This window comes from Rhincodon typus, chromosome 9 (assembly GCF_021869965.1).
Source record: "Rhincodon typus isolate 14 chromosome 9, sRhiTyp1.1, whole genome shotgun sequence".
In the NCBI taxonomy this organism is placed as follows: domain Eukaryota; kingdom Metazoa; phylum Chordata; class Chondrichthyes; order Orectolobiformes; family Rhincodontidae; genus Rhincodon; species Rhincodon typus.
This window is the reverse complement of record NC_063340.1, coordinates 69,883,709-69,908,708: the sequence shown is the minus strand read 5'-3', so window position 1 is coordinate 69,908,708 and position 25,000 is coordinate 69,883,709. Positions and strand designations below refer to the sequence as shown.

At 39.5% G+C, this 25,000-nt stretch overlaps 1 protein-coding gene across 1 annotated transcript in view; it reads right to left on the bottom strand.

Moving 5' to 3' along the window:
- Positions 1–25,000, bottom strand: part of LOC125484075 (apoptosis-stimulating of p53 protein 2-like) — a 26,707-nt gene that overhangs the window by 772 nt on the left and 935 nt on the right. The window contains exons 2-7 of the mRNA XM_048601343.1: positions 23,247–23,395; positions 20,489–20,924; positions 12,628–13,433; positions 5,082–5,219; positions 3,772–3,905; positions 326–492 (exon numbers count right to left, since the gene is read on the bottom strand). Coding sequence (XP_048457300.1) covers positions 326–492; positions 3,772–3,905; positions 5,082–5,219; positions 12,628–13,433; positions 20,489–20,924; positions 23,247–23,395 — 1,830 coding nt within the window. The remainder of the gene's footprint in view (positions 1–325; positions 493–3,771; positions 3,906–5,081; positions 5,220–12,627; positions 13,434–20,488; positions 20,925–23,246; positions 23,396–25,000) is intronic.

The following is a 25,000-nucleotide window of genomic DNA, read 5'->3' as shown; positions in this document are numbered from 1 at the left end:
TGATGATTATTATATTGGGTACACCTGATGGGAGATTGCACAGGTACCACTACTTTCAAACTCTTATGAACTTTTCTGCTGCACAATGGCTCTTCAATAACTTTGCCTATTGAAGGTAAAGTGTAATTAGTATAATCTTAATGTTTAGCAAAGTGTATATGTCATCAAATTCAAGTTCTGGTTTTCAAATTTAAGTCTGTATGAATACAAAAGGACTAAGAAATTCTGCAAATACTATTTATATAAACACAAGAACAGCATTCCAGTACATTGACATTTTCATATTATGCGCAAGTAACATTCCACCAAATACCACAACACATACCATATAGAAATTGTGAGCACTGGATATAGCCCTCCTCCATTTCCTCACATTTATCAGCTGCAGTCTGCAGATCACTGTAGGTTGTAGCAAATACTGCTGCCCCAGATTCAACAAGGAATTTGCAAACTTGCACATTATTACAGGAGGCTGCACAATGCAAAGGGGTCCTAAAGAAGGAAATCGAAAGTTAGTGGCATTTAGTAAAATCAAACATGTTTTAAAGATTCATTTTTGTCACAAGCTTTTGCTCAATCTGGAAGAATAGGAAGGTTGGTCAGGGTTCTTACCACAGCCATCATGAACAGCAACTGGAATCATCAGGTGAGACATATTGAATTATTCCTAATCAGAGTGATGCACAGAGTGCCCATTGTGCATAGGGTGGCTCGATCCAATTAATGCTACTCTCCTGCTTTTTATCCCCAATAGCCCTGAAAGAAAACTTCATGTATATACCCAATTTCTTTTTCAATGTTATCGTTGAATCTACTTCCACCATACTGCCATTCATTCCAGATCACCTCATTGAAACATTACTTCAAAATTCCTTCTGGTCTGAAACATAAGAGGACACTACTACCTTATTCTTTTTCACCCTTTGTCAATTTTATATCAGGTCACTGACTCTTTAATTACAATGTTTTAAATTGCCAATCATCTGGTACTTCAGTCCACGTATACCATGGAGAACCACCTTGCTCTGATTAATCCTTTCAGTTGCTTCAAATGAATTCTATCAAGCCGCTCAAACACAATTTGCCTCTGGCAAAACTTGACGGCTTTTATTTTCAGACTTTGCCCTGGATGATCTCTGAAAGTTTCCCATTCACTGATGTTAGGCTGACTGACAGGTCATTGCTAGGTTTACCTCCTGTTTTTGAACAGGGACTTAACATTTAAAATCCTCTACTGGCTTGGCAACATTCTCAAATTCAAGAAAAACTCGAAGATTGTTACTAGAGACCTTGCAATCACTACCCTTACGTCTCTCACATACCTAGGATGGATCCAATCGGATTCTTCCACCTTCATTTTTGTTCGTGGGATATAGATATTGTTGGCTAAGCCAGGATTTATTGGCCATCCCTATATTTCTGCAGGAAGGTGAACTATCTTCTTGAATCACTGTAGTTCTTGTGATATAGGGATACCAACAATGTTGTTAGGGAGGGAATTTCAGGATTTTGACCCAGCAACCAAAGAGAATGGCAACACATTTCCAAGGCAGGATAGTGTGTGAATTGGAAGGGAACTTGCTGGTGGTGGTGTTCCCATGCACTGGATTATCTTTATGCTTCACATGGCAGAGATTGCAGGTTTCGAAAGGTGCCTTTGAAGGTGCATCTTGTAGATGGTACACACTAATGTAATGTATCGGTGGTGGAGGGATTAAATGCTTGTAAGGTGCCAATTAGGGTGCTGCTTTGTCCTGGATAGCGTGAAGCTTCGAGTGTTGTTGGAGCTGCACTCATCCAGGCAAGTGGGGAGAATGTGATCATACTCCTGACTTGTACCTTGTAGATGGTGAACAGACTTTGTGGAGTTAGGAGGAGTGTTACTTCTGACCTGCTCTCGACCACGATACTTATATAGCTAGTCCAGTTACGTCTTTATGAGAGCAAACAATAATGTCGATGTACCAGTAAAGGAGGAGACAGTTGGTACACTGGATAGGATAAACAAAGAAAGGAGCGCTTAAAAGATTGGTCACCCTATGGCCAAACACTTTCAGCTGTTTCAACTTGCCTCCATCAGAAGGTCTGAAGTTGATTGTTACAGTTTGGGTGTAGACATGTTCAACTCTTGATAAGACTTTAAAGTATTCATTTAATATTCAGCACTGTTCTCTGTATCCACAAGTGATCTTCTTTCAGATCCCTAACCACCCTACTCTTCTTGTGACAATCTTTTTACTGTATTGCAAATTATGAGAGACTTTTGGAGTTTCTTTTGTGTTAGTCCGATAATCTATTTAATAGTCTACCTTGCTCCTTTTATCCTTTTTTTTGATCTAACCCTGCACTTCATTTATTCAGCTTGGTAATAATCTGACCAGTGTCTCGTCAGTTCTTCATAGCGAATTATATGCAATCTCCAAATCCCAAACATATGGCGTCATGCTCCTATATTAAGCTTTTTTTGCCATGTCAGAATCTGTACTGTATAACTTTGACTATGAGATCACTTACTTTAACCTAATTTGAATATTTTTCGTTAATATTTTTATGAGTGCAAATATATCTACGTTTAGGCTACACTGTATTTTTCTTACAAGTCAAGACAAAGTAGGGGTTTGTCCTTGAAGTTACAGAGCATAGAAACTTAAACTGCTATTTAAAGGTGATTCAGTAATTAACTGCAGAAGACAGTACTTCAAGACAAAAGAATAGGCTTTTAGCTTCACAACATTTGAACAATTCCATTTCAATAGAAAACCTGTCGGAGTAACGGAAGAGCACACATCCTTGCAAAGAACAAGTGGAACTGGAACTCTTAAGTACACTTGTAATACAGCCGATTAACCGAATGGTGTGTGTTTTGGACAAACATAAAACTTTGTGAAAAGCATGCAACTAATGAGCTCAAATGTTGGTGGTTTTTATTTTCTCCCCCAAAATGAGAATCAAAAAGTTTACATGATTAAATTAAATACTCCACAATTTTTGACAATGTACACTGAAAATAAGGCAGCCTTAGGTACACAGGTTAAATTACAATTTTAGAGAAACAAGCTTTTAGTTCTCCTACCAAATTTGACGTGCATACCGAGGAACAAATCTAAAAAAAGTACAACTGTGGATCCATTGGAAAAATCAACTTTTAAGCATCAACAGTTGGCGTCTATGCATCTAACTATTAAAATGTGGGTTTTATTATCCGGAATTGTTTAATAGTAGAAACAGGCATTTAAACCATGTTACATGTTTTCTCAAAATGTTAATAGTGCATAAAAATTACTTACGTACATTTTCAACAACGAACAGACATCACGAATGTGTCAGGAGACGACTTGATTAACAAGGAAAAAATTTGTGTTGTCTTTGTTCAGTAAATCTGACTATGAATCTATTTATGAAACAAGGCCACCATCTGTTCATAATGGTCAATTTTGCATCAATTGTAACCATAAAACGAATGGGACGTGTGAGAGAATAACTAAAGGAAAACTCCAATCGTATGCAATAACTGAAAGAACTATTTTCCCCAAGTTTATTTCATGAACCATATTCTGTAGGATTATCTTGAAACACGACCTATTGTCGAGGAATTCGATGCAATTCTGTTAAGCTATTGAGTTCTGTGAGAAGTAAGAATTTTGAGAAACGGTCCCTCAATTCATTGAAAAAACATCCACCAGTTATTGCACAAAAAGTTGCTAATATGCATTTGGAATTAAATAACCATGTGACTCAACAAACTTCAACCATATTTATGTTGCAACTCACCATCCATCACTATCTGCTGCATTAACATTCACCCCAAACTGTACTAAGAACTTCACAATTTCTGTGTGACCTGCACAGACAGCATTATGTAGGGCTGTAATTCCTTCATCATTTGGTTGGCTAGGATCCTCCACCTGTATAAAAAAACCCCAGCAGATTACAAACAATAATGGGCTGATTTTTTAAACCATTCATGAAAAAAAAAAACTGGCAGATGGTACAACCACTTCCCTTAATAACAAATGCAGTGTTGCTAGGTTACATACATGACATCTAGAACAATTTCCAATACTATTCAACCAAAAGTTAGAGACATCTGCCTTGTCCAGATACAGAATTCTTGAAATAAATTGGAAATAAAGTCAATACTCAGCAACTGTTTTCCGAGTCCTTTAATATTTTGAAAATCCACTCTGAAAAACTGGCATGTAGTTTACAGTTTCTCCAAAAATTAAAGCAATTATGTGCTTTAAGTTCATTTAAAATCGAATTGCCCACACTGCTGCTTATTCTGTCAAGTAGGGGTAAAAGATTCACATGCAAATAATGCTTGGTGGAAAATTATCAAGCATAAAATATAAAGAATGGGCTGAGTTCTTCCAGCCCTTTGTGGACACAGTGAGAGGCTGCAAAATATCATGGGTAGGAGTGAAGCTTCCATCACCTTTCTGCTACCATTACATTTCACCAGCAGCAAGAAAGTGGAGATGGCTGCCCTTACGGCCTCTTCCTGCTGTTGTTGGCACATTACAAATGGTGGTTGAGCTGTCCAAAGGTCAGGAGACCATCATTAACTGTGGTGGTTCAGGCTTCGGGTCTCTTCTGGCATCTTTAGTTCACAGAAGATTCTATGGCAACAGTCTGACATGCCTTCAGTAACACCCTCTGCCCTGTCTTGTTTGGTTGGGGGGGGCAGGGGGATGGCATTTTTCTTTGGCATCCTCCACTTCAAGGTGCAGTCCCAGCAATGACCTCAGGCTCTGGCAGTGATGCCAAAACTGTTAATCTGCCAACTTTGTCATTAGCCAGCAGTTCCAAGGAGTGGGCAGTTGCCCTTTAAAGGAATAGCTGGGACAGGAACTAAATAAATTACCCGAAGGGTAGAGTTAAGGTTGTGGACCCTTCGCATTTGCCCCCACACCCTCTGTCATAACCGCAACTTTGCAGCCACTAAGCAGAACTCCTCCACCCTAAGAATAAAAGAAAGCCCTTTTCCTGGATTTCATTTCAAATTGTCCCAGGTCCAGTAAAACTAGATGAAATAAAAATTTAAACACACTTTACATCAAGTAACAAAGATCCTAACATACCTCATAAATGATGCGCTGGACTAAATCAAATTCACCCTCCAGAGAAGAATCAAGCAATAGCGCTAGAGGATTGAACTTAACCCTCATTCCATGACCAATGCGTTCCGAGCCCAACTTTTTCAGATTTGTCCTCTTTCCCTAAAATCAACAAAAAATAAAATAAATATTGGGACATGAACAACTAAGCAATGAACTATACTGTTGCCCAAAAGATCTAGTGCAAGGCATAATATTGGATGCTTAGCAATAACCAAAAGCACAAGTAAGGGTCACTGAGGAGCTTTTCTTTATTTCCTTAGGGGATATGGGCTTTGCTGGCTGGGCCAACCACAGTTGCCTATCCCTTGTTGCCCTTCAGATAGTTGTGGTGATGGTGAGCTGCCTTTCTGAACTGCTGTAGTTCATTTGGTGTAGATACACCCACAGTGCTATTAGGGAAGGAGTTCCAGGATTTTGATTCAGTAAAGGTGAAGGAATGGTGATATATTCCCAAGTCAGGATGGTGAGTGCCTTGGAGGGAACTTGTAAATTTTCCCATGTAACTGCTGTCCTGTCTTCCTAGATGGGAATGGTTGTGGATTCTGAAGGTGCTGTCTGAACAATCCTTGGTAAATTTTTGCAGTGCATATGTGCCAGTGGTTGAGCGAGTGATTGTTTTTGGAAATGATGTCAAGCAAGCAACTTTTTCCTGGATGTTGTCAAGCTTCTTCAGTTTTGTTGGAGCTGTACTAAGTCCATCACACTCTTCTCTTGGAGATGGTGGACAGGCTTTGGGGAATCAAGAGATGAAGGATTGAGAGCCTGTGACCTGTTCTTTTGGCTACAGTATTTATATGCTTAGTCCAGTTTAGTTTCTACTCAATGTTAACCCCAGGATGTTGATGGTGTGGGATTCTGCAATGGTAATGTCATTGAATGTTAAGGGGCACTGGTTAGATTCTCTATGGTTGGTAATGGTCATTGTCTAGTACTTGTATGGCACCATTATTTGCCACATTACTGTCCAAGCCTAGATGTGTCCTGGGTTCCTGCATTTGGGCATGGTCTGCTTTAGTATCTGAGGTGTTATGAATGTGTAATGTTTAGGACCAATCATCAGCTAACATCACCATATCTGATCTTATAACAGAGAGAAAGTTATCAATTAAGCAGCTGAAGATGATTTAGTCCAGGAAAACTACCCTGAGGCTCTCCTGCAGAGATGACCTTAAGCTGAAATGACTGGTCTCCAAAAGACACAACCATCTTCCTTTGTGTTGGGTATGACTCCAACTAGCAGAATGTTTTCCCCCAAATTCCCACTGACACTAATTTTGCTAGTGTCCATTGACGCTGCAGTCAGTCAAATGAGGCCTTCATGTCAGGGGCGATCATTCTCACTTCCCCTCCCTTTTGTTCATTTACGAACAGAGACTATGAGGTCAGGAGCCATGTGGCCCTGGCAGAAATCAAACTGACCATTACTGAGCTGGTAATTAAGTCCATCCTGCTTGATAGGACATAACTGGAAAAATTTCCACATTGTCAGGTAGTATCAGCAACATAGCTGTACTGTAACAAGATGACTAGGACATGACAGGTTCTGAGCAGAAATCCTCAATCCTTTTGTCAGAATATTGTCAGAGCCTATAGCTCTAGAGGACGCTGAAACTGATCACCCACTCAGCACTTCCGGCTTGACATTTGGTACAAATTCTTCAGTCTTTTCTTTTGCACTTATGTGCTGGGGTTACCCATAAATTGGGATGGGGTTATTCATAGAGCCTTCCCTCCAGTGAGTTGTATAATTCTCCACAACAATTTATGACTGAATATTGCAAAACTGGCGAGCTAAGATCTCATCTGTTGGTTGTGGAATCATTTAGCCCTGCCCAGAACTTGTTGCTTATGCTGTTTGCCACACAAGTAGATGTATGCTGCATCTTCACCAGACTAACACCTTACGTTCACATATGCCTGGTACTGGTCCTGGGATGCTCGTGTGCACCCTTCATTGAAGCAGGATAGATTCCCTAACTTGGTAACACTAGAGTGGGGATATGCGGTTGCAGACTGTCTCAGTGCAAATCTGCACAAAGCAGGTTGCCCACAACGCTTCATGAACATTTAGTTTTGAGTTGCTTAATCTATTCAAAATGTATCCCATCTAGCAGGATGTTATTGCCACACCGCACATTCATGTGTATCCATAATGGGAAGATAATGCTTCATCTCCACAAGGACGGTATGATGGTCAGTCTTACCAAAACTGTTAAGGACAGTTGTGTCTGTGGCAGAAAAATTGGTGATGAGGCCGAGTACGTATTTCTCGCTTGTTGGTGCCTTCACCATTTGCTGCACATCCAGTCTAACAGCAATGCCCTTTAGAACTCTTACCAGCTCCATCACTATTGGTGCTGCTAAGCCACTCTCAGCGATGGTCATGGAAGTTGTCAACCCAAAGTACATTCTGCATCCTTGCCACTGTCAGTGCCTCCTCCAACTGGTGCTCAACACAAAGGAGCACTCAATCATTAATACAGGAAAGGTGGGCAAGTGGCAAGTGCAAAGATGTAATTGGAAAAAGGTTTCCTTACACGTCTTAGACCTGATGACATGAGACTGGATGGGGTCCAGAGTCAATGTTGATGATGCCAAGGGTAACTCCATCCTGACTGTATACCATTACACCTTTGCTGGGATGGTGATGATGCTGTCTAGGACAGTCAGTCAATCTTTCTCAATGGAACCATAGTTTGTACTGAATAGCAGAACACTGCTTGACTAATTAGTCGGAGAGATAGTTCTCTCAATTTTAGTACTAGCTGCCAGAAGTAAGGAAAGGCAACTATGCAGGGTTGACAGGACTATATCTGTTGTCGTCATTTCCGGTGACGAAGTCAACGTCAGGTGGTCTGTCGAGCTTCTTTTTTTTGACTTGTAGCAATTGTTACAATTGAATGGCTTTCTAGGCCATTTCAAAGGGCAGCTGAAAGTCAACCACACTGTTGGGAATCTAGAATCACATGTGGGCAGACCAGGTATTTCCTTCTGATAGAACTTGAATGTATCAGATTTTTTTTAAAATTAAATTTTTGTTTAATTCCAGATTTTTTTCAAATTCAAATTTCACCATCTGCCACGGTGGGATTTGAATCCAAATTGTTAGAGCATTACCTGAGTCTCTGGATTACAAGTCCATTAATGATACCGCTGTGCCATTGTATGCCCAATCTTGCCCAAATAGCTCAAGAAACTCACATTCGAAAATTGAGCCATATAGGTTAGTGAGGTCTGAATAGACTTTTGGTCTGAGTTAGGATTGGCAACGAAAGAATGCACCTTATAAGCCCAAATTTAAAAGGGGTAAACAATCTGCCAGGGTATTTACAAATGCAATCACTATTCAGTGATCACTGCTGGAAGAGAGTGTGGGAGGTGTAGGACTCATCCAATATTGCATATGATTTGATTTGACTGTGATGTTGTCATATAATGCTTTCATTCTCTACTTTGGTCAGCAAAAAGCAGCTACATTTATACAGCAACTTTACTGTAGTAGAACATCCGAAGGTGCTTCACAGGAGTGCCATCAAACAAGACTGAATAATTGAACGAATCTTGGTATATACCAGGGATCGGTCACTGCCTCTAAAACCATGGCAGTGACTCAAAGACTTTAGCGAAGGAGATGGTGAAAAAAAAACACAAGTGATCAGTTTACCCAGTGATCTTTGAAAATCATGAAAGGGATAACAACCAAATTGGAAAGCAAATGAAGCATGGATCAGTGATTGTGGCTCCTATTCCTATTATATTTGCATGAGGAAAGGAGAATCATGAGAACACCTGCAGCTACTCCTCCGTGTCACACAGCACCCTGAGTTGGGACTACGTTGCCGTTCCTTCACTATCACTGGATTACTATCTTGGAACTTACTCATAGCACTTTTGATGCACCAACACCACGTGGTCTGCAGCGGTTCAAGAGGGATGGACAATAAATTACTGGCCTTGCCAACGACAGTCCTCATTAAAGAATAATAAAAATAACTTGGGATGTGATAATGAACACAAAATATTTCCAAATTTATAAAATTCAGTTTTCCATGCCATGCTTTTGGTCATGAGTGAGCATTCTTTATATTAAAGTAAAAGAAAAACATGAAGAATAATCCAAAAAGTCCTATACCATAAGTTAGAAAAACAAAAACAATTTAAAGTATTTTACAGACTTGTGTCTCCAACTTATAATTGTATGGTTGTACATTTATATGGGATGATCACTGGACTGAAAGATCCATTCTATATTACATTACATTAATGGTTTTAGTTTGCCATATTCTCCATCACCTGTCAAATTCCATTACAGGTAGTTCTCCAATAATGCAATAGTTGCGTTCTTGCCTAAACTTGTGCTACAGAAAATCACACTTTAGAAAGTCGCCATTGAAAATCACGTTATAGAGAAATCACTGTACCTGTACAGCGGAAGGTTCACGTTATCTAAACAGTGTTCACTATTCAATCGTATTACAGTCAACTTGCATTAATGAAACATATGTTATAGCAGAATTACGTACTTATCCCGGTATAGCAGATAAGTGAGATTCCACTACTTAATGCCTCAGTGTTGATCATACTCTTCTGAAGTTATTTTTGAAAAGGTTACTAGACATACCAAGCGCAATGCTGTTGATACGGTTTACATGGACTTTAGTAAGGCCTTTGACAATGGCCCACATGGAAGGCTGGTTCAGAAGTTAAGAGCCCATGGAATCCAAGACAATTTGGCAAAGTGGATCCAAAACTGGCTAACGAACAGGAGGCCAAGACTCATGGTGGAGGGCTGTTTTTGTAACTGGAAGCTTGTGACCAGTGGTGTACTACAGGGCTTGGTACTGGGACCCTTGCTGTTGGTAATTTACATCAACAAATTGGATGTGAACGTAGGTACATTTAATAACGAACAACAACAGAAGTTGCTGGAAAAGCTCAGCAGGTCTGGCAGCATCTGTGGAGAGAAATCAGAGTTAACGTTTCAGGTACGATGACCCTTCCTCAGGAGGCGTTTCCAGCAACTTCTATTTTTGTTTCTTTATCGTATCCACAGTTCTTTCAATTTTTACAATTAGTAAGCTTGCACATGACATGAAAATTGGTGGTGGTCTTGATAGTGAGGGTAACATTCTCAGGCTACTGACAAGCACAAGGTGATCCATTCTGGGATGTCTAATCAGGGAAAGACATGCACAATGAATGGTAGATCCCTTGGGGGTACTAAGGCACAAAGGACCTTGGTATACAAGTCCACAGATTCCTAAAGATGTCAAAGGTAGACGGGATGGTGAAGGCGGCAAATGGGATGCTTGTTTTCATTAGCTGGGGCACAGAACACAACAGCAAGTCTGGTTACAACTTCATAAAACATTTGTTTAGTCGAGATGAAATACTATGCGCAGTTCCAGCTGCCACGCTACTGGAAGGATTTGACTGCACTGGAGAGGGTGCACAGGAGATTCACCAGGATATTGCCTGGGATGAAAAATCTCAGTTATGAAGAGAGACTGGATAAGCCGGGTTTGTTCATCTTGGAGCAGAGGGAGGATCTGATTTAGGTATACAAAATCACGAGAGGCATAGACAGAGGTAGATTGTGAGAATCTCTTTCCCCACAGCAGATGTCTCTAAAGCCAGAGGGCATAAGTCTAAAGGTGAGGAGCAAGTCGTTAAATGGAGAACGGAGGAAAAGTTGTGTGTCACCCAGAGGGTGGTAGATATATGAAACATGCTGCCCAAGAGGGTGGGTGGAGACAAGTACTCTCACAACATTTAAGCAGCATGTGGGTAAGTACTTAAAATGCTAGGGCACAGTAGGCTATCGGCCAAGTGCAGGTAAATGGGATTAGTGCGGTTTAGTGTTTGTTGGTCAGCAGAGACATAGTGGGCTGAAGAGCCTGTTTCTATGCTGTGTTATTCTATGATGGTTTCGTAAAAGAGCCAAGGTAAGACCAAATGGTAACAATGAAAAGATAGTTTCAAAAAAACAAGTTAAAAAAATAGGGCAAATAACAAAAGGAGGAAATTTTTTCCTTCATTTCCTTTGGACATCAGATGAACTGTTTGAGAAAGAGTTGAGAAGGTGCCAATTTTTAAATTATCCTGGACCCCATCTCTACTGCAACACCAGTGTGCTCCAATTACAATAGAACAAAATGGCTTAATAAATTTCACTGCAGCTAGCTATCTCAGATATACCAGTGAGTGCAATTCAAATCAGCAATGTTTCTAAAATACACATCTATCCATGTTGCGTCAAAATGAGAACATGTGTTTTGTTCTCCCTTTCAAGCTAAAGCTGTAAGTAATATAGAACATCAAAGCAAGAATGGACTATTCGCATATGCGTGCATCATTAGATCACAAGCTAATTTTTTAAAAATTGTTAGGCTAAAGATAATAAAATTTACCAATGCTAGCAATATCTGAATTCCAAAATAAGGCACGATTTTCAAAAAGATCAATTCAATTAAACCTCCTTGCATATTATACATAAATGAAAGAAGTACAACAATAACTAGTGGCCAAAGAAGTCAAAAATATAAAAGCAAAATTCTGCAGATGCTGGATATCTGAAATAAACAATACTGGAGAAATTCAGCAGGTCTGGCAGCATCTGTGGAGACAGAATCAGTTAACATATTGAGTACAGTATCTTTAGAGACTCCATGTTATTTTATGAAATAATCTCAGGACCTTTGAGGTACAGCTCAATGATCATCTACTGAGCCAATGTTGGGAGAATCTAACCCAAAAAGAACTCCAAAGTAGCATTATGTTACTGGACTTGCGGAAAAGTCTGTTTTAGACAAACACATTCCAAACTGGCAAAGTGTCCTTTAGACCCCTGGTCTCACCTATCATCCTAAGTGCCATGCTATCTCCTCGCCAAAGCCCGTTTTTGTTCCATCCTCGTCTAAGCCCCATTTGCTGTGTCTCGGGGTAATGCTGGTTCAGCCACATTGCATTTTCACAGAAACTCTGTCTGCTGCATCAGCATCTGACAGCATGTTTATTCAGTTGAACTAATTCTCTTTTTAATCTATTTTCTTTAATAAGAATAATGAAAATTAATCACAAAAGACTAGTCTAACTATTGCTTATGAAATTGACTAAAACTCTTATCTTATTCTAATCCTAGATGGAACTGGCTTGCACATTAACTCAGGTCAAACCCAAACCTCCCCTAAAGAGTCGCACCAACTCAAGATGTTAACAGTTTCTTCCTCCACAGATGCTGCCAGATCTGCTGAGTTTCTCCAGCACTGTCTGTATTTATTATTGTCCAAACATTACTATTTTAAAAGATAAGCATACATTTAGAACTGAATAGCATTTGATAGTTGGAAAGATGATTTAATATTTTGGGAAATTTAAGTGAAAGAAACAAAGCACTCTGTCAAAAATACAAACTGCACAGATCTCAAAATTATTTGCGCAAATCCAAATAAGATCAATTTATGATTTCATATTTTCAATAAAAATCTTAACATTATGGACTACTCACAGGTGGCAGGATGGTATGTCCAGTAATTTCAGGTGGACGCATATTAAAACTATCATCTCCTATAGTCTCGTGTTCACCAGTAACAGGATATGGAGGAGGTGGGTATGGGGGATATTCTTCTGTTAATTCTTCTGAAGAGTGTGGGCTATCTTGACTCTGGTGCTCTTCCACAGAAGAAGTTGGTATCTGACCCTCCAGAACAGAAGAAGAATCACAAGGAGAAGATGAAACATGTTCCTCAGTGTCCAGGGCTTCAGTTTCCTTCTTCAGAATTGGTTCAGACTGATCTAGAGGAAAATTTGTTATAGCTGTAGTGTCTTCCTCTTGTTTAATACTGAGATCTGTGCTTTCATCTATAACATTCACTTCTGCAGATGAAAGAGCAGGTGGTTTTGGCTGATAGAATGGCATTGGGCTAGCAGTCTCCATAGCAGCCAGTGTCGTGCGCTGGTACAGCAGCTTCTGAATATTCGGTCCATTTGGTCCCTCTGGTTCTGTAATAGAGCTACGCTTTTTCAGTGGCCTAGGAGCATTGGACAGTTTTTTCCTTAATGCTTCCAAGTCAGCATCACTCTGATTTCGGTACGGATTGTACATGAAAGGCAGGAGCTTCGTGGGGCTCAGTGGTCGTGGAATGCGTTCAGTCTCCGAATGATCTGGTGGAGATGCAGCATTATCAGTCTCGGAATCAGGACCATCTGGTTTATCTTGGCTCTTTGAATACATACTACTAATCTCCTGGTCATTTTGATGCTGACTGCCTGTGTAATTCTGAGAGGATCCAGGAATAACTGGTTTGCCATACACTGCAATTGACAAAATAACAACACGGTACACAAATTGAGAAACAGCTGAAATTAATTTGATTCAACATTTACTGGAAATAATTTTTACTGAATAATTTTCTGCTTACAAATTAGTTGAAAAAGGGTGATACTGAAATCATCCCCATCAATCTGCTGTTTATCCAATATTACCAATATACTAAAGACAACATCTTGTTGCTCTTTACAGAAGGGAGCTAACCTGCAGCATTTCCATCATTTCCTACTTTTATATGGATATAAACATACAAAACTTTACTATAGCAAATTCTGCTTGAACATACAGCTGGCCATTCACTATAATGGCTGATCGTTCACCTCAACATCATGTTTACGTTCTCACTCCATTAACCTGTGACACCTTCAGTTCTAAAAATGGATCTACTTCTTTCTTAAATATATTCAGTGACATTTGCCTCTACAGTCTTCTGTGGTCAAAACTTTCACAGATTCATCACTCCAAGTGAAGAAATTTTTTCTCACCTCAATCCAAAATGGCCGACCACATATCCTGTGAACATAACTCCTTGTTCTGGACTCTTTGGCCAGGTAAACATCATCCTTGCATATCCTTGCTCCTAGTTCTTGTGTTCTTATGTTCTAATCAATCCAGCCCTGTCAGAATGGTGTGTTTCAATGAGATCCCCTTTCATTCTTCTAAACTCCAGCAAATACAGACCAATCGACCCAATCTCTCCTCACAGAACAGGCAAATTTGTTATCACAGGAATCGGTCTGGCAAACACTGGCCGTAAATATCTGCTTCGGTAAAGAGACCAAAATTGCACACACTACTTCTGGTGTGTGCTCTCACCAAGGCCCTGTACAACTCCAATAGAATTTCTCTGCTCCAGGCTTTGTAATGAAGGCCACCATGCTACTTGCCTTCCTAACTGCTTGCTGCATCTGCATGCTTGCTTTCAATGACTGGTGTACAAGGACACCCAGATTTATTTCTACATTAACATTTCCTAATTCATCATATTTAAGTAAGACTGCCATTTCGTTTTGCAACTGAAATGGATAACTTCAGACTTGGTCAAGTAAAACTGCATTTTCTTCTTGCTCAACTTGTCTAAACTGCCCTGAAGCCTCTTTTATGTTCTCCTCACCACTCAAACTCCCACTTAGTTTTGTGTTGTCAGCAAATTTTAAAATATTACACTCAATTCGCTCACCCAGATCTTTAATATATGTATATTGTGAATAGTTGGGGGGGCGGGGTCAAATAATCCACTTGTCACTCATTACATTCCAAAACAAACTATTCATTCCTACTGCTTCCTGTCTGCTAACCAATTCTCAATCTATGGCAGTATACGAGCATCAACACCAAGTGCTCTGATCTTGCACAACAACCTTTAATGTGGAACATCAAAAGTTTTCTGAAAATTAAAAACACCACACCCACTAGCTTTCCCTCATCTATTCGACTAGTTATAGAGTCATACAGCATGGAAACAGACCCCTCGGTCTCACTAGCCCATGCCGAACATAATCCCAAACTAAACTAGTCCCACTTGACTGCTCCTGGTCCATATCGTTCCAAACATTTTCTATTCACGTACCTGTCCAAATGTCTTTTAAACATTTAACTGTACCTGCATCCACCAATTTCCCTTGAAGTTCATTCCATATTCTAACAACTCTGTGTAAAAACATTTGCCCCTCGTGTCTTTTTTAAATCTCTCTCCTCTCACTTCAAAAATGTGCCCTCTTGTCTTGCAATCTCCCACCCAAGGGAAAAGACAATTACTGTCAACTCTATCTATACCTCTCATTATTTTATGAGCTTTTTATCAGGTCACCTCTCAACCTCCTATGCTCCAGTGACATACGTCCCAGCCTATCTTTATAACCCAAACCTTCCATACCCAGCAACATCCTGATAAATTTCTTCTGAATCCTCTCCAGCTTAATAACATCCTTCCTGGAAGTGGCTGACCAGAACTGGACACAGTATTCCAGAAGAGGCCTCACCAATGTCCGGTACAACCTCAACATGACTTCCCAACTCCTATACTCAAAGGACTGAGCAATGAAGGCAAGTGTGTCAAATGCCTTTTTAACCACCTTGTCAAATGTGACGCAAACATCAAAGAATTATGTACCTGCACCCTTAGGTTCCTCTGTTCTACAACACTACCCAAGGCCCCACCATCAATTGTACAAGCTCTACCTTTGTTTGTTAGACCAAAATGCAATACCTTGCATTTATCCAGATTGAACTTCACCTGCCATTTTTCAGACCTATTTGATCAAAATCCCTCTAATCTTAAAGAACCTTCTTCACTGTCTACTATGCCACCAATGTGGCAGCGTCCATAAACTTACTAATGAGGCCTTCTTTATTGTCATCCAAATCCTTTATATAAATGACAAACAAAACAGGACCCAGAACCGATCCCCGTGGAACACCGCCGGTCACAGGCCTCCAGCCCGAAAAGCAACCCTCCAAAATCACTGTCTCCTGCCATTAAGTGAATTATGTATCAACTGGCAAGCTCACCCTGAGTCCCGTGTGACCTAACTGTATTAATTAGTCTACCATACGGAACCTTGTCAAAGGTTTCACTAAAATCCAAATCAACAACATCTACTGCTCTGCTATCATCAATCTTTTTCGTAAAAAACTCGATCAACTTTGTGAAACACAAATTTTTCTTGCACAAAACCATGCTGGCTATCCTAAATCAACTTTACCTCTCAATGTCCATAAATCCTTTCTAATCACCTCCAACAATTTACCCACAAAGTCAGACTCACAGGTCTACTGTACCCCAGTTTCTCTTTACAACCTTTCTTAAACAAAGGTACAATATTAGCCACCCTCCAGTTACCAGGCACCTCACCCGTAGTTATAAATGATACAAATATTTCTGCAAGGGATCTCACAGTTTCTTCCCTTACTTCCTACAACATTCTATGATACATTAGATCAGGTGCTGGAGATTTATCCACCTTTATATTCTAAGACATCCCAATCTTCCTCTTCTGAAAGGTGAACGGTTTTTATAATATCAAAATTTATTTCTCTACATTCTCCAGTCTCCATTTTTCTCCATAGTAAAAACTAATGCGAAATATTCATTTAGCATCTCTCCCATCTTCTGAGGTTCAACAGGATGACTACCTTATTGAGCTTCAAGAGGCCCTACCCACCTTTTAATCACTTGCTCTTGATGTATTTGTACAATCTCTTTGGATTATCCTTAAACTTATCTGCCAATGCTATCTCATATCCCATCTTTGCATTCCTGATTTCTTTCTTAAGAATGCCCCTGCACCCTTTATATTGAATAAGATTCAATTGAACCAAGTTGTCCATAGCTAAAAGAAGATACTCTTATTCTTGACTAGAAGCTCAATACCTTTATTCATCTACTGTCCCTTAATTTTACCAGCCTTACCCTTCACTCCAACAGGAACAATGTCTGTCCGAACTCTCATCATCATACTCTTGAATGCCTCCCACATGTCAAATGTCCTTTTACCTGCAAACAGTCTGCTGCAATCAACTTTGAAAAGTTCTTGTCTGATACCATTAAAATTAGCCTTAGTCCAATTAAACACAACTTTTATGGAAGGCTTATCCTTTTCCGTAACCATTTTGAAACTAATAGAGTTATGATTGCTAAGACACAAAGTGTTCCCCCACTTTTACTTCAGTCACCTTCCCTCCCTTATTGCCCAAAAGGCCTAGTTTTGGTCCTTCTCTAGCAGGAGCATCCACATATTGATAAATGTTCTAAACAAAACTTCAGTAGGTTTGTCAAACACAATTGTTGCTCATAAATTTATGTTGGCTTTTTGCAATACCTTTGGTCTTTTTTAAATGTTATCATATCCTTTATAATCGACTCCAGCATTTTCCCCTCCTACTGATGTCAGGATAAACAGTCTGTAATCGTTTCCTCTCTCCCTCCTTTTTTTTTTTAAAAAGAAAGTGCTTTATATTTTCCACTCCTCAATCTACAAAGAATGTTCCAGAATATAAATAATTTTGGAAGGTGACAACCAATACACCAACTATTCCCATGGCCACCTCCTTTAGTACCACAGTTTGTAAATTCAGGCCCTAGGGACATATCAGCTTTCAGTTCCATTAATTTCCTCAGCACTATTTCTTTTACTAAAACTAATTTCCTTCAATTCCTCTTTTCTAAAAGACCCTCACTTCCCTATTATTTCTGGGAACTTTTGAGCCTTCTTTTGTGAAGATAGAACAGAAGTAAGTTGCTTAATTAATCTCCCATTTTCTTGTTCTCTATGAATTTTCCTATTTCAGACTGTAACCAGCCTACATTTTCCTCCACTAATAATCTTCTTACATACTTATAGATGCTCTTGCAGATTGTTTTTACGTCCTTACAAGCTTACTCTCGCAAGTTATTTTTCTCTCAAACTACCTCTTTGTCCTCCTTTACTAAATTCTAAATTGCTTCTTTTTTCTTTTGTTAACTGTGATTGGGCCACTTTTCATTTTATGTTCTTTCACCCAAAAAGAACTGTAACTGCTGTAACAAATACGTTATTCATTCGATTTTAACAATTGCCAAACCACTTCATATCTTTTAGTGAAGTTGCCTAGTCTACCGTGGCCAACTCACCTCTCATTCCTTTACAGTTTGTGTTCTTTAGGTTTTTGATCCCAGTTTTGGATAGGACTACTTCACTTTCTATCCCAATAAAAAAATTAATATACTATTGACAAGATTTCATTTTGTTTTAATGCAAATTAGCCCTACAAACACAAGATGACTGACCAAGACCAAACTGGAAATGATGATGGAACTCAGGCTGAAGGTATCTCTGTGGTAAATTCATCATAGCATCAACCCCGCTGGATGTGTGCATCTATACCCAGACTGCAAAGATTCAAATGGACATGTGGATGCAGTAGCAACAAGGAAATTACTATGAGGCTACTGTAGCCTGACAACAAACGTACTGAATAGTCTGTAGGAAATGGTAGTCCAAAGGAGATGGCTGTTAGAAATGACACGCAAGACTCAGAATTTTAGCAATAAAGCGATTGAAAGTTGAATTCTGAAGAAAGCAAAGGCCTTATTTGAGTAATTATGAATAATCGTGACATTATTCAATTAGTGGCATTAAGTTGAGAAAGGAAGAATCTTCTGGTAAACAGGATATGGAAAGCATACAACCCAGTTATACTTTCACTGGAGTTGACAACTGTTTTGGACTCATCAACAAAGATCAAAACAGCATGCATTGAAAAATGTAACAAACATAATGCAACCCGCACTGCGCAGTTTTAAAGCAGCATAAAACTTGCTCAATTCAAATTGAAAGTGTTTAATTTTTCTGATACATGAAATCATTCGAAACTCAACTATTATGAATACACTGGTCTAATCTGTTTTCCTACTAGTCCTGGAGGGAGTTATTTTAGTAATTTGAAAATTTGTTTTGATTAGAAGTGTACATTTTTGCACAAAGTTTGAGTTTTAGAAGCTGTAAAGTCTGTTGAAAAGATTTTCCTATGAGTTCAGGTGACTTTAAGAAAAGCAACTGCGGAAAGTTGGCTGTCCAAGCTTTAATTGAACAAAACGAGTTAGCAGTGGACTAAAAGCTGCAGTTCCATTCTGCAAAAAAGGTGTCTCTCACAATGTATTTCCCAAAATAGCATCGAGATTATGAGCTACGGCCTTGCATTATACTGCTATGATGAGGATATTCCACTTACAAAGCAAGTTACAAAGAAAACAAAAGCATGCTGACAAAAAATTACCCCAATGGTATATCTAATGGTGACTTTGATAGGCACCTGTGTGAAAATGTAGGGTGGATAAGAGAATGGTATTATTGACTGAGAAAAATACTAGAGCTGAAGTAAACAGTCTGCAAGGCGTGTCCACAAGGCTAGAAGACAGAAAGAAAACAAGAGATAAACGGAAGATTGTGGAGGGATTGCAGGATATGTCAAATTCAATGTATTGAGGACAGGGAACCAACCTTATGTCAGTGAGCATGAAAATTACGCACCATTAGGTTTTAATCCAGGACAGTAACCAGGCAGCTGATTTTTGGCTAAGATCAAATTTATTAAGGGTGGGAGAAAAGGTCATCTGTTGAATATGAAGGTTCCAGGCAGACTCATTCAGTCTGGCTAAATTTTAGGAGGGGAATTAAATCATCAAGTCTTTAAAGTCAAAAAAATCAAAAATGGTCTTCCCAATATTTAGATGGAGGAAATTTTGAGGCATCTTAAATTAGATTTGGGAATCAGAGTCTGGCAAAACAACAGTCATGCTTGTTTGTGGAGGGGCTGTGCAACACAGCATCCTAGAGCCATTGGATGGAAAGGGAGTCTTAGAGAAAGTTGCTCTGCATATGGAGTCCAAACATTATGTGCAGTCTGCCATATAGAAGTGAAAATTATCTGACAAACTCACCTTAACATTTCCACAATTCAAATCTGAGCAGTGTACAGTATAGGGATATTAAAAAACTTTTTTAAAAGAATTTCTATCTTACGGGGAGATTTTCACTTCACTATTTATTTCCTTAGTCCAAAGAGGTTTTGAATCTACAAACTCTGTTCTGAGGAAGGGTCACTGGACCCGAAATGTTAACTCTGTTTTTTCCCTTCACAGATGCTGCTAGACCTGTTGGGCTTTTCCAGCAACTTTGTTTTTGTTCCTGATTTACAGCATCTGCAGTTCTTTCGGTTTCTACAAACTCAGTTATTGGACATGAGCTACAAAAACTGTCGGAGTACAATAACAAGAAAAATATCACTTGACTGTCTTCCCAATCAGGAAGTATCAATCCCCAGCACTATCAGTGAACATGAAGACACAAACTACACGTCTCCTAGGACAAAAATCAATAGTTTAGGGCAAAAATCAATGGTTTAGAACTAACAACTTTGGAAATGGGAGAAGGGAACATTACATGCTAGTGCACTGCACCTCTCAAACCAGATTACAATGGAATGATCAAAACAACAATATCTAGAACTTCAATTCAAAACAGCCAATATTTCTCATATTAAATGAAATCTTCCTTACCGCTTGTGAATTGAGGCCGTGTCTGCACTTTGGTCAATGCACTCTGAACAGCCTGTTGGAAGTTTTTGCCAGGTGCCTGTTGTTGTGTGTACATCGTGTAAATAGAACTAGCAGCCACCGTTTCTGGTTTTTTCAGGGGTTGGGGTGGAGGCTCTTTAGATGGTTGCGGGGTGAAAGGTCGTACGGTAGCTGCAGGAGGTGCCTCTGGAGAAGGATGAATTTGCACATTTGAAGCACAGTGCTGTGGTCCTGAAGTTTGGGTTGGCTTCAGTTTATTGACGAAGGTTCCGACATTCCCAGGTAACTTTGGTGTGATGGATTCTGGCTTATTCTCTGCTATTGCAGCTAAATTAGATGGTCCAAAATAAGGTAAGGAAATCTGTTTTGGTTTAGAAGGGACAGGGGGTGGTACTTTAACCACATTCTTGTTAGCTGCCTGAAAGTCAAAATTGAATAAAATTAGTTCACATAAAAATAGAACTTAAAACATTTTGATAAATGAGGATCTGGATTATTTCATATTTTTATTGAACTTCCAAACCTTGCAGTTAGAACCAAATCATTTTGCTTCTCACAAATTAGACACTTAATGTGCCAGAAAAATCGTCTCCTGGTCATAGACCCGCCCCTTAAGCCACTTAACAGGTTGAACCAGAACACCAAACTTGTGGTCTTGTTTAACCTCACCTCCTACCATCCCCAGTGTAAAGAGACCATAGGAGGTAGGAGCAGAATTAGACCATTCAGCCCATCAAGTCAGCTTTGCCATTTGATCATGGCTGATATGCTTCTCAACCCCATTCTCCTGCCTTCTCCCCGTAACCCTTGATCATCTTACTGAATAAGAACATATTTATCTCTGTCTTAAATGCACTCAATGACTTGGACTCCATAGCCTTCTGTGACAATGAGACTCACAGATTCACCATTCTCTGGCTGAAGAAATTCCTCATCTCAGTTCTAAAGGGTCATCCCTTCACTATGAGGCCGAGTCCTCGAGTCCTAGTTTCTCCTACCATTGGAAACATCTCCACGTCCACTCTAATCAGCCCTCTCAGTATTCTGTAAATTACAATGAAATGGCCCCTCATTCTTCTAAACTCCATTGAGTTCAGATACAGAGTCCTCAACAGTCCTCAGATGACTAGCCCTTTATTCCCATGATCATTTCTGCAAACCTCCTCTGGACCCCAACCAAGACCAACACATCCTTCCTTAGATACGGGGCTCAAAGTCAAAGTCAGAGTCCCTACATTGTGGAAGCAGGCCATTCAGCCCTTCAAGTCAGCCCTCCAAACAGCAGCCCACCTAGACCCATCCTATCCCTGTAATCCTGCATTTCCCATGGCTAATCTACCTACCCTACACATCTTGGGACAAAACTCCAAATGCAGTCTGACCATAGCCTTGTACAGCCTCAGCAGCACATCCCTGCTCTTGTACTTTAGACATCTCAAAATGAATTCTAACATTGCATTTGCCTTCCTACCTGCCAACTGGTCCTGCATGTTAACCTTAAAAGAATCTTGAACTAAGGCTCACAAAACTCTGTGCTTCAGATTTCCAAAGCCCATTTAGAAAATAACCTATGCCTCTATTCTTCCTCATGCATAACCTCTCACTTTCCACATGGCATTCCATCTGCCGCTTTTTTTGCCTGCTCTTCTCGTGGCCTCCCTGCTTCCTCAACACTACCTATCCCTCCACCTGTCTTTGTGTCACGTGCAAACTTAGCAACAATGCACTCAGCTCCTTCATCCAGATGTTTAATATGTAATATGAATAGTTGTGGTCCCAAAACTGACCCTTGTGCAACACCATTAGAACACATCTCTCCAACCCTACCCTTACCTCAAGCCTTCTACTGTTGGAACCCTTTTGTCACTGTCATGTTAAATTAATTCAGCGGGATGGCGGGGTTGGTACTGAAATGAAAAATGGAGCCGTTTTATAGAATACCTCTTCAGTCTTCTGAGTGACCCTGAGCTTCGACCATCTATTACTTTCGTTCTCCATCTTACTCCTGTCTCACACATTGGTCTTCCACAATGTTCCAGTGAGGTTCAATGCAATCTGAAGGATTTGCACTTCATTTTGTCAATGTACTTCACAGTTCAAAAATTTCAGATAACAACTGACCCCAGTTTTTCTGACTGCAACTGCTGGTAATGAATTAACTCTTTCCAGTTACACTCGCTCTTTTGTTGGTCGTTAATCCCATGAAAAGACACAGCAAGGATGACTCAGGCATGTTCCCATCATTACAGCTTATATTCAGAAGAAGCCAGAAAAGTAAAAAGAAAAGTTGTTTAATGTGAAAGGGCAAAAAACAAAAATCAGCCAGGAGTAAGGCAGTGTTCAAAATACCTAGAGATGCTGTGCCAATTTGCCAAAATGCTACTGCAAAAATCAATCTGTGGCAATCAATCAGAAAAGAAGTCATCACTTGCATAGCGGGGCCTACAGGGCCAGTAATAAAATACTCCCTCAGTCATAAGCTGGAGTGAGGCAATAGAAGGAGAAAGTATCAGAGTAGGGTGTGAGAAGGAAGGCAATATCGGAGCAGGAAAGGGAACAGGTGATGGCTTTTGGGAAAGGAGGGGGGAGAAGGAGGGGGAGAAATAGCAGAGAATTTAAAAATGCTTCACATCAAGATCTGTCATTTGTACTGCACAATGTGATTGATGACGAATGATGCAAATTTTAAAAATTACATTACACTATAAAACAGAGAGTTTAACAACATTAATATTTATACCTGAATTTCCCGCAGAAGGTCCTCACTGCTCTGGTTTTTCCTTAATGTTCCAGTGCATGGAATTCCTGTAGGCGGATCCATGGATTCAAACATGGAGAAACAACGCACTCTCTTATCATTCTTGTCTCTCATCACAACATCACCATCACCTACTGTTAAAGTCACATATAAAAATTCAGCTCAACTATTTATTTCAGTTGTGCTTCAATATTAAACAGAAGTAATAACGATAAGTGCAATGAATAGCTGTGGCAAAAACAAGACTTCTATCTGAATTGCATTTTTAAACTTCTACTTTGAATTGCCAGCAAGTTCACACAATTTTACATAATAAATTACATAGGCAAACTTGACATTAGGTAACAATGGCATTGTTTAAATAAGAGGTATAGTTAAGGTTGTGATTTGATTGAATGCTTTGATTGGCGATAACTGAGTATGGGATATGCTCATTGGTTGGCTGTAGACCCCTTTGATCAGCCATGCCTAAATAAACTCCTCATTAAAGTCTACATTGAGAGAAGATGATAATGGTTTATTATTTTATGTATCAAGAGTCAACATTGTATACCATTTACTGTCTATTGAACTATTTATATATATGTATGACACTATTTGTTGATTCAAAGTTTGACACTCAGTCTGCTCCAAGTTATAGCTAGTCCTCCTCTGGATCAGATGATCATTTCACATGTTACCATACATTTTAGTAGCTGGTATAGACAAAGGGGTTCCACTAAGATTGCTGCATCTATTTAGATTGAGAATGGACAAAGGTGAACTCCAGACCATGAGGAACACTTGGGCCACTTGCAGGAATAGCACGTGGAGCCAGATACTGTAAAACATGTGGTGCAAACATCAAAAAAACTGATGCAGGTCCAGAAATACCAGAATCTGCTACCAGATTCAAATTATAACAGGAATATTTTAAGCTTCTAATAAACATACATGTTAGTCACTTGCACCTGCATCATAATTTAATAAGACATTGGCTTCTTAGCTTACTCCACACTCCCACCTATAACAGATAACCTCTTATCCCCTTGCTCATCACGAACCTGTCTACCTTTGCCTTAAAAATATTTTAACACTTTCTCAAAACATGTAAGCAGAATTCCAACAGACTCATGACTCTCAAAGAAACAGTTTCTCATCTGTCTCAAATTTTTCTTGCAGTAACTTCCTTGTCTGATTCCCAGAGCTTCTCACAATAGTCGAAGTGCGAAGCCACTAATAGCATACCTGTGTCCTGATATCATGACACAAGGCATACGACTTGTTTTGCTTCAATCAAGATTTTAAATGAACCAGGTGAAGAAAGTGGGAGCTTTTTCACTTGAACAATGCTAGGACATGCCTTGAAGTGTTGCATAACTAGGACAATTGAGAGGGCTTTCAAACAAATAGTGGGGGTGAGGGACCATGTTTGGGCAGAAAAAAAAATGAACTAAATAGGGAAGACAAAGCAAGGCAGCAATCAGGAAAATGATGATCAGAACCTAGCAGGAGGAAGAAGAGTGCAAAAACCAAAGATTGGACCAACAGATAAGAAAGTATATTACAACAAGAAATCCAGATCCGGTGGATTAGGAAACTGACCCAAAAATTGCTGACAAAAAGGATGACAATGTAGTCATATTTTTAGCATGTACTAGAACAAATGGGCCATGGAGTATGTAATGTTAGTGGATCAGTCTTCTGGGCATCTTCACTCAAGTGTTTCCGTAGGCAAGGAGGATAATTATTTTGGT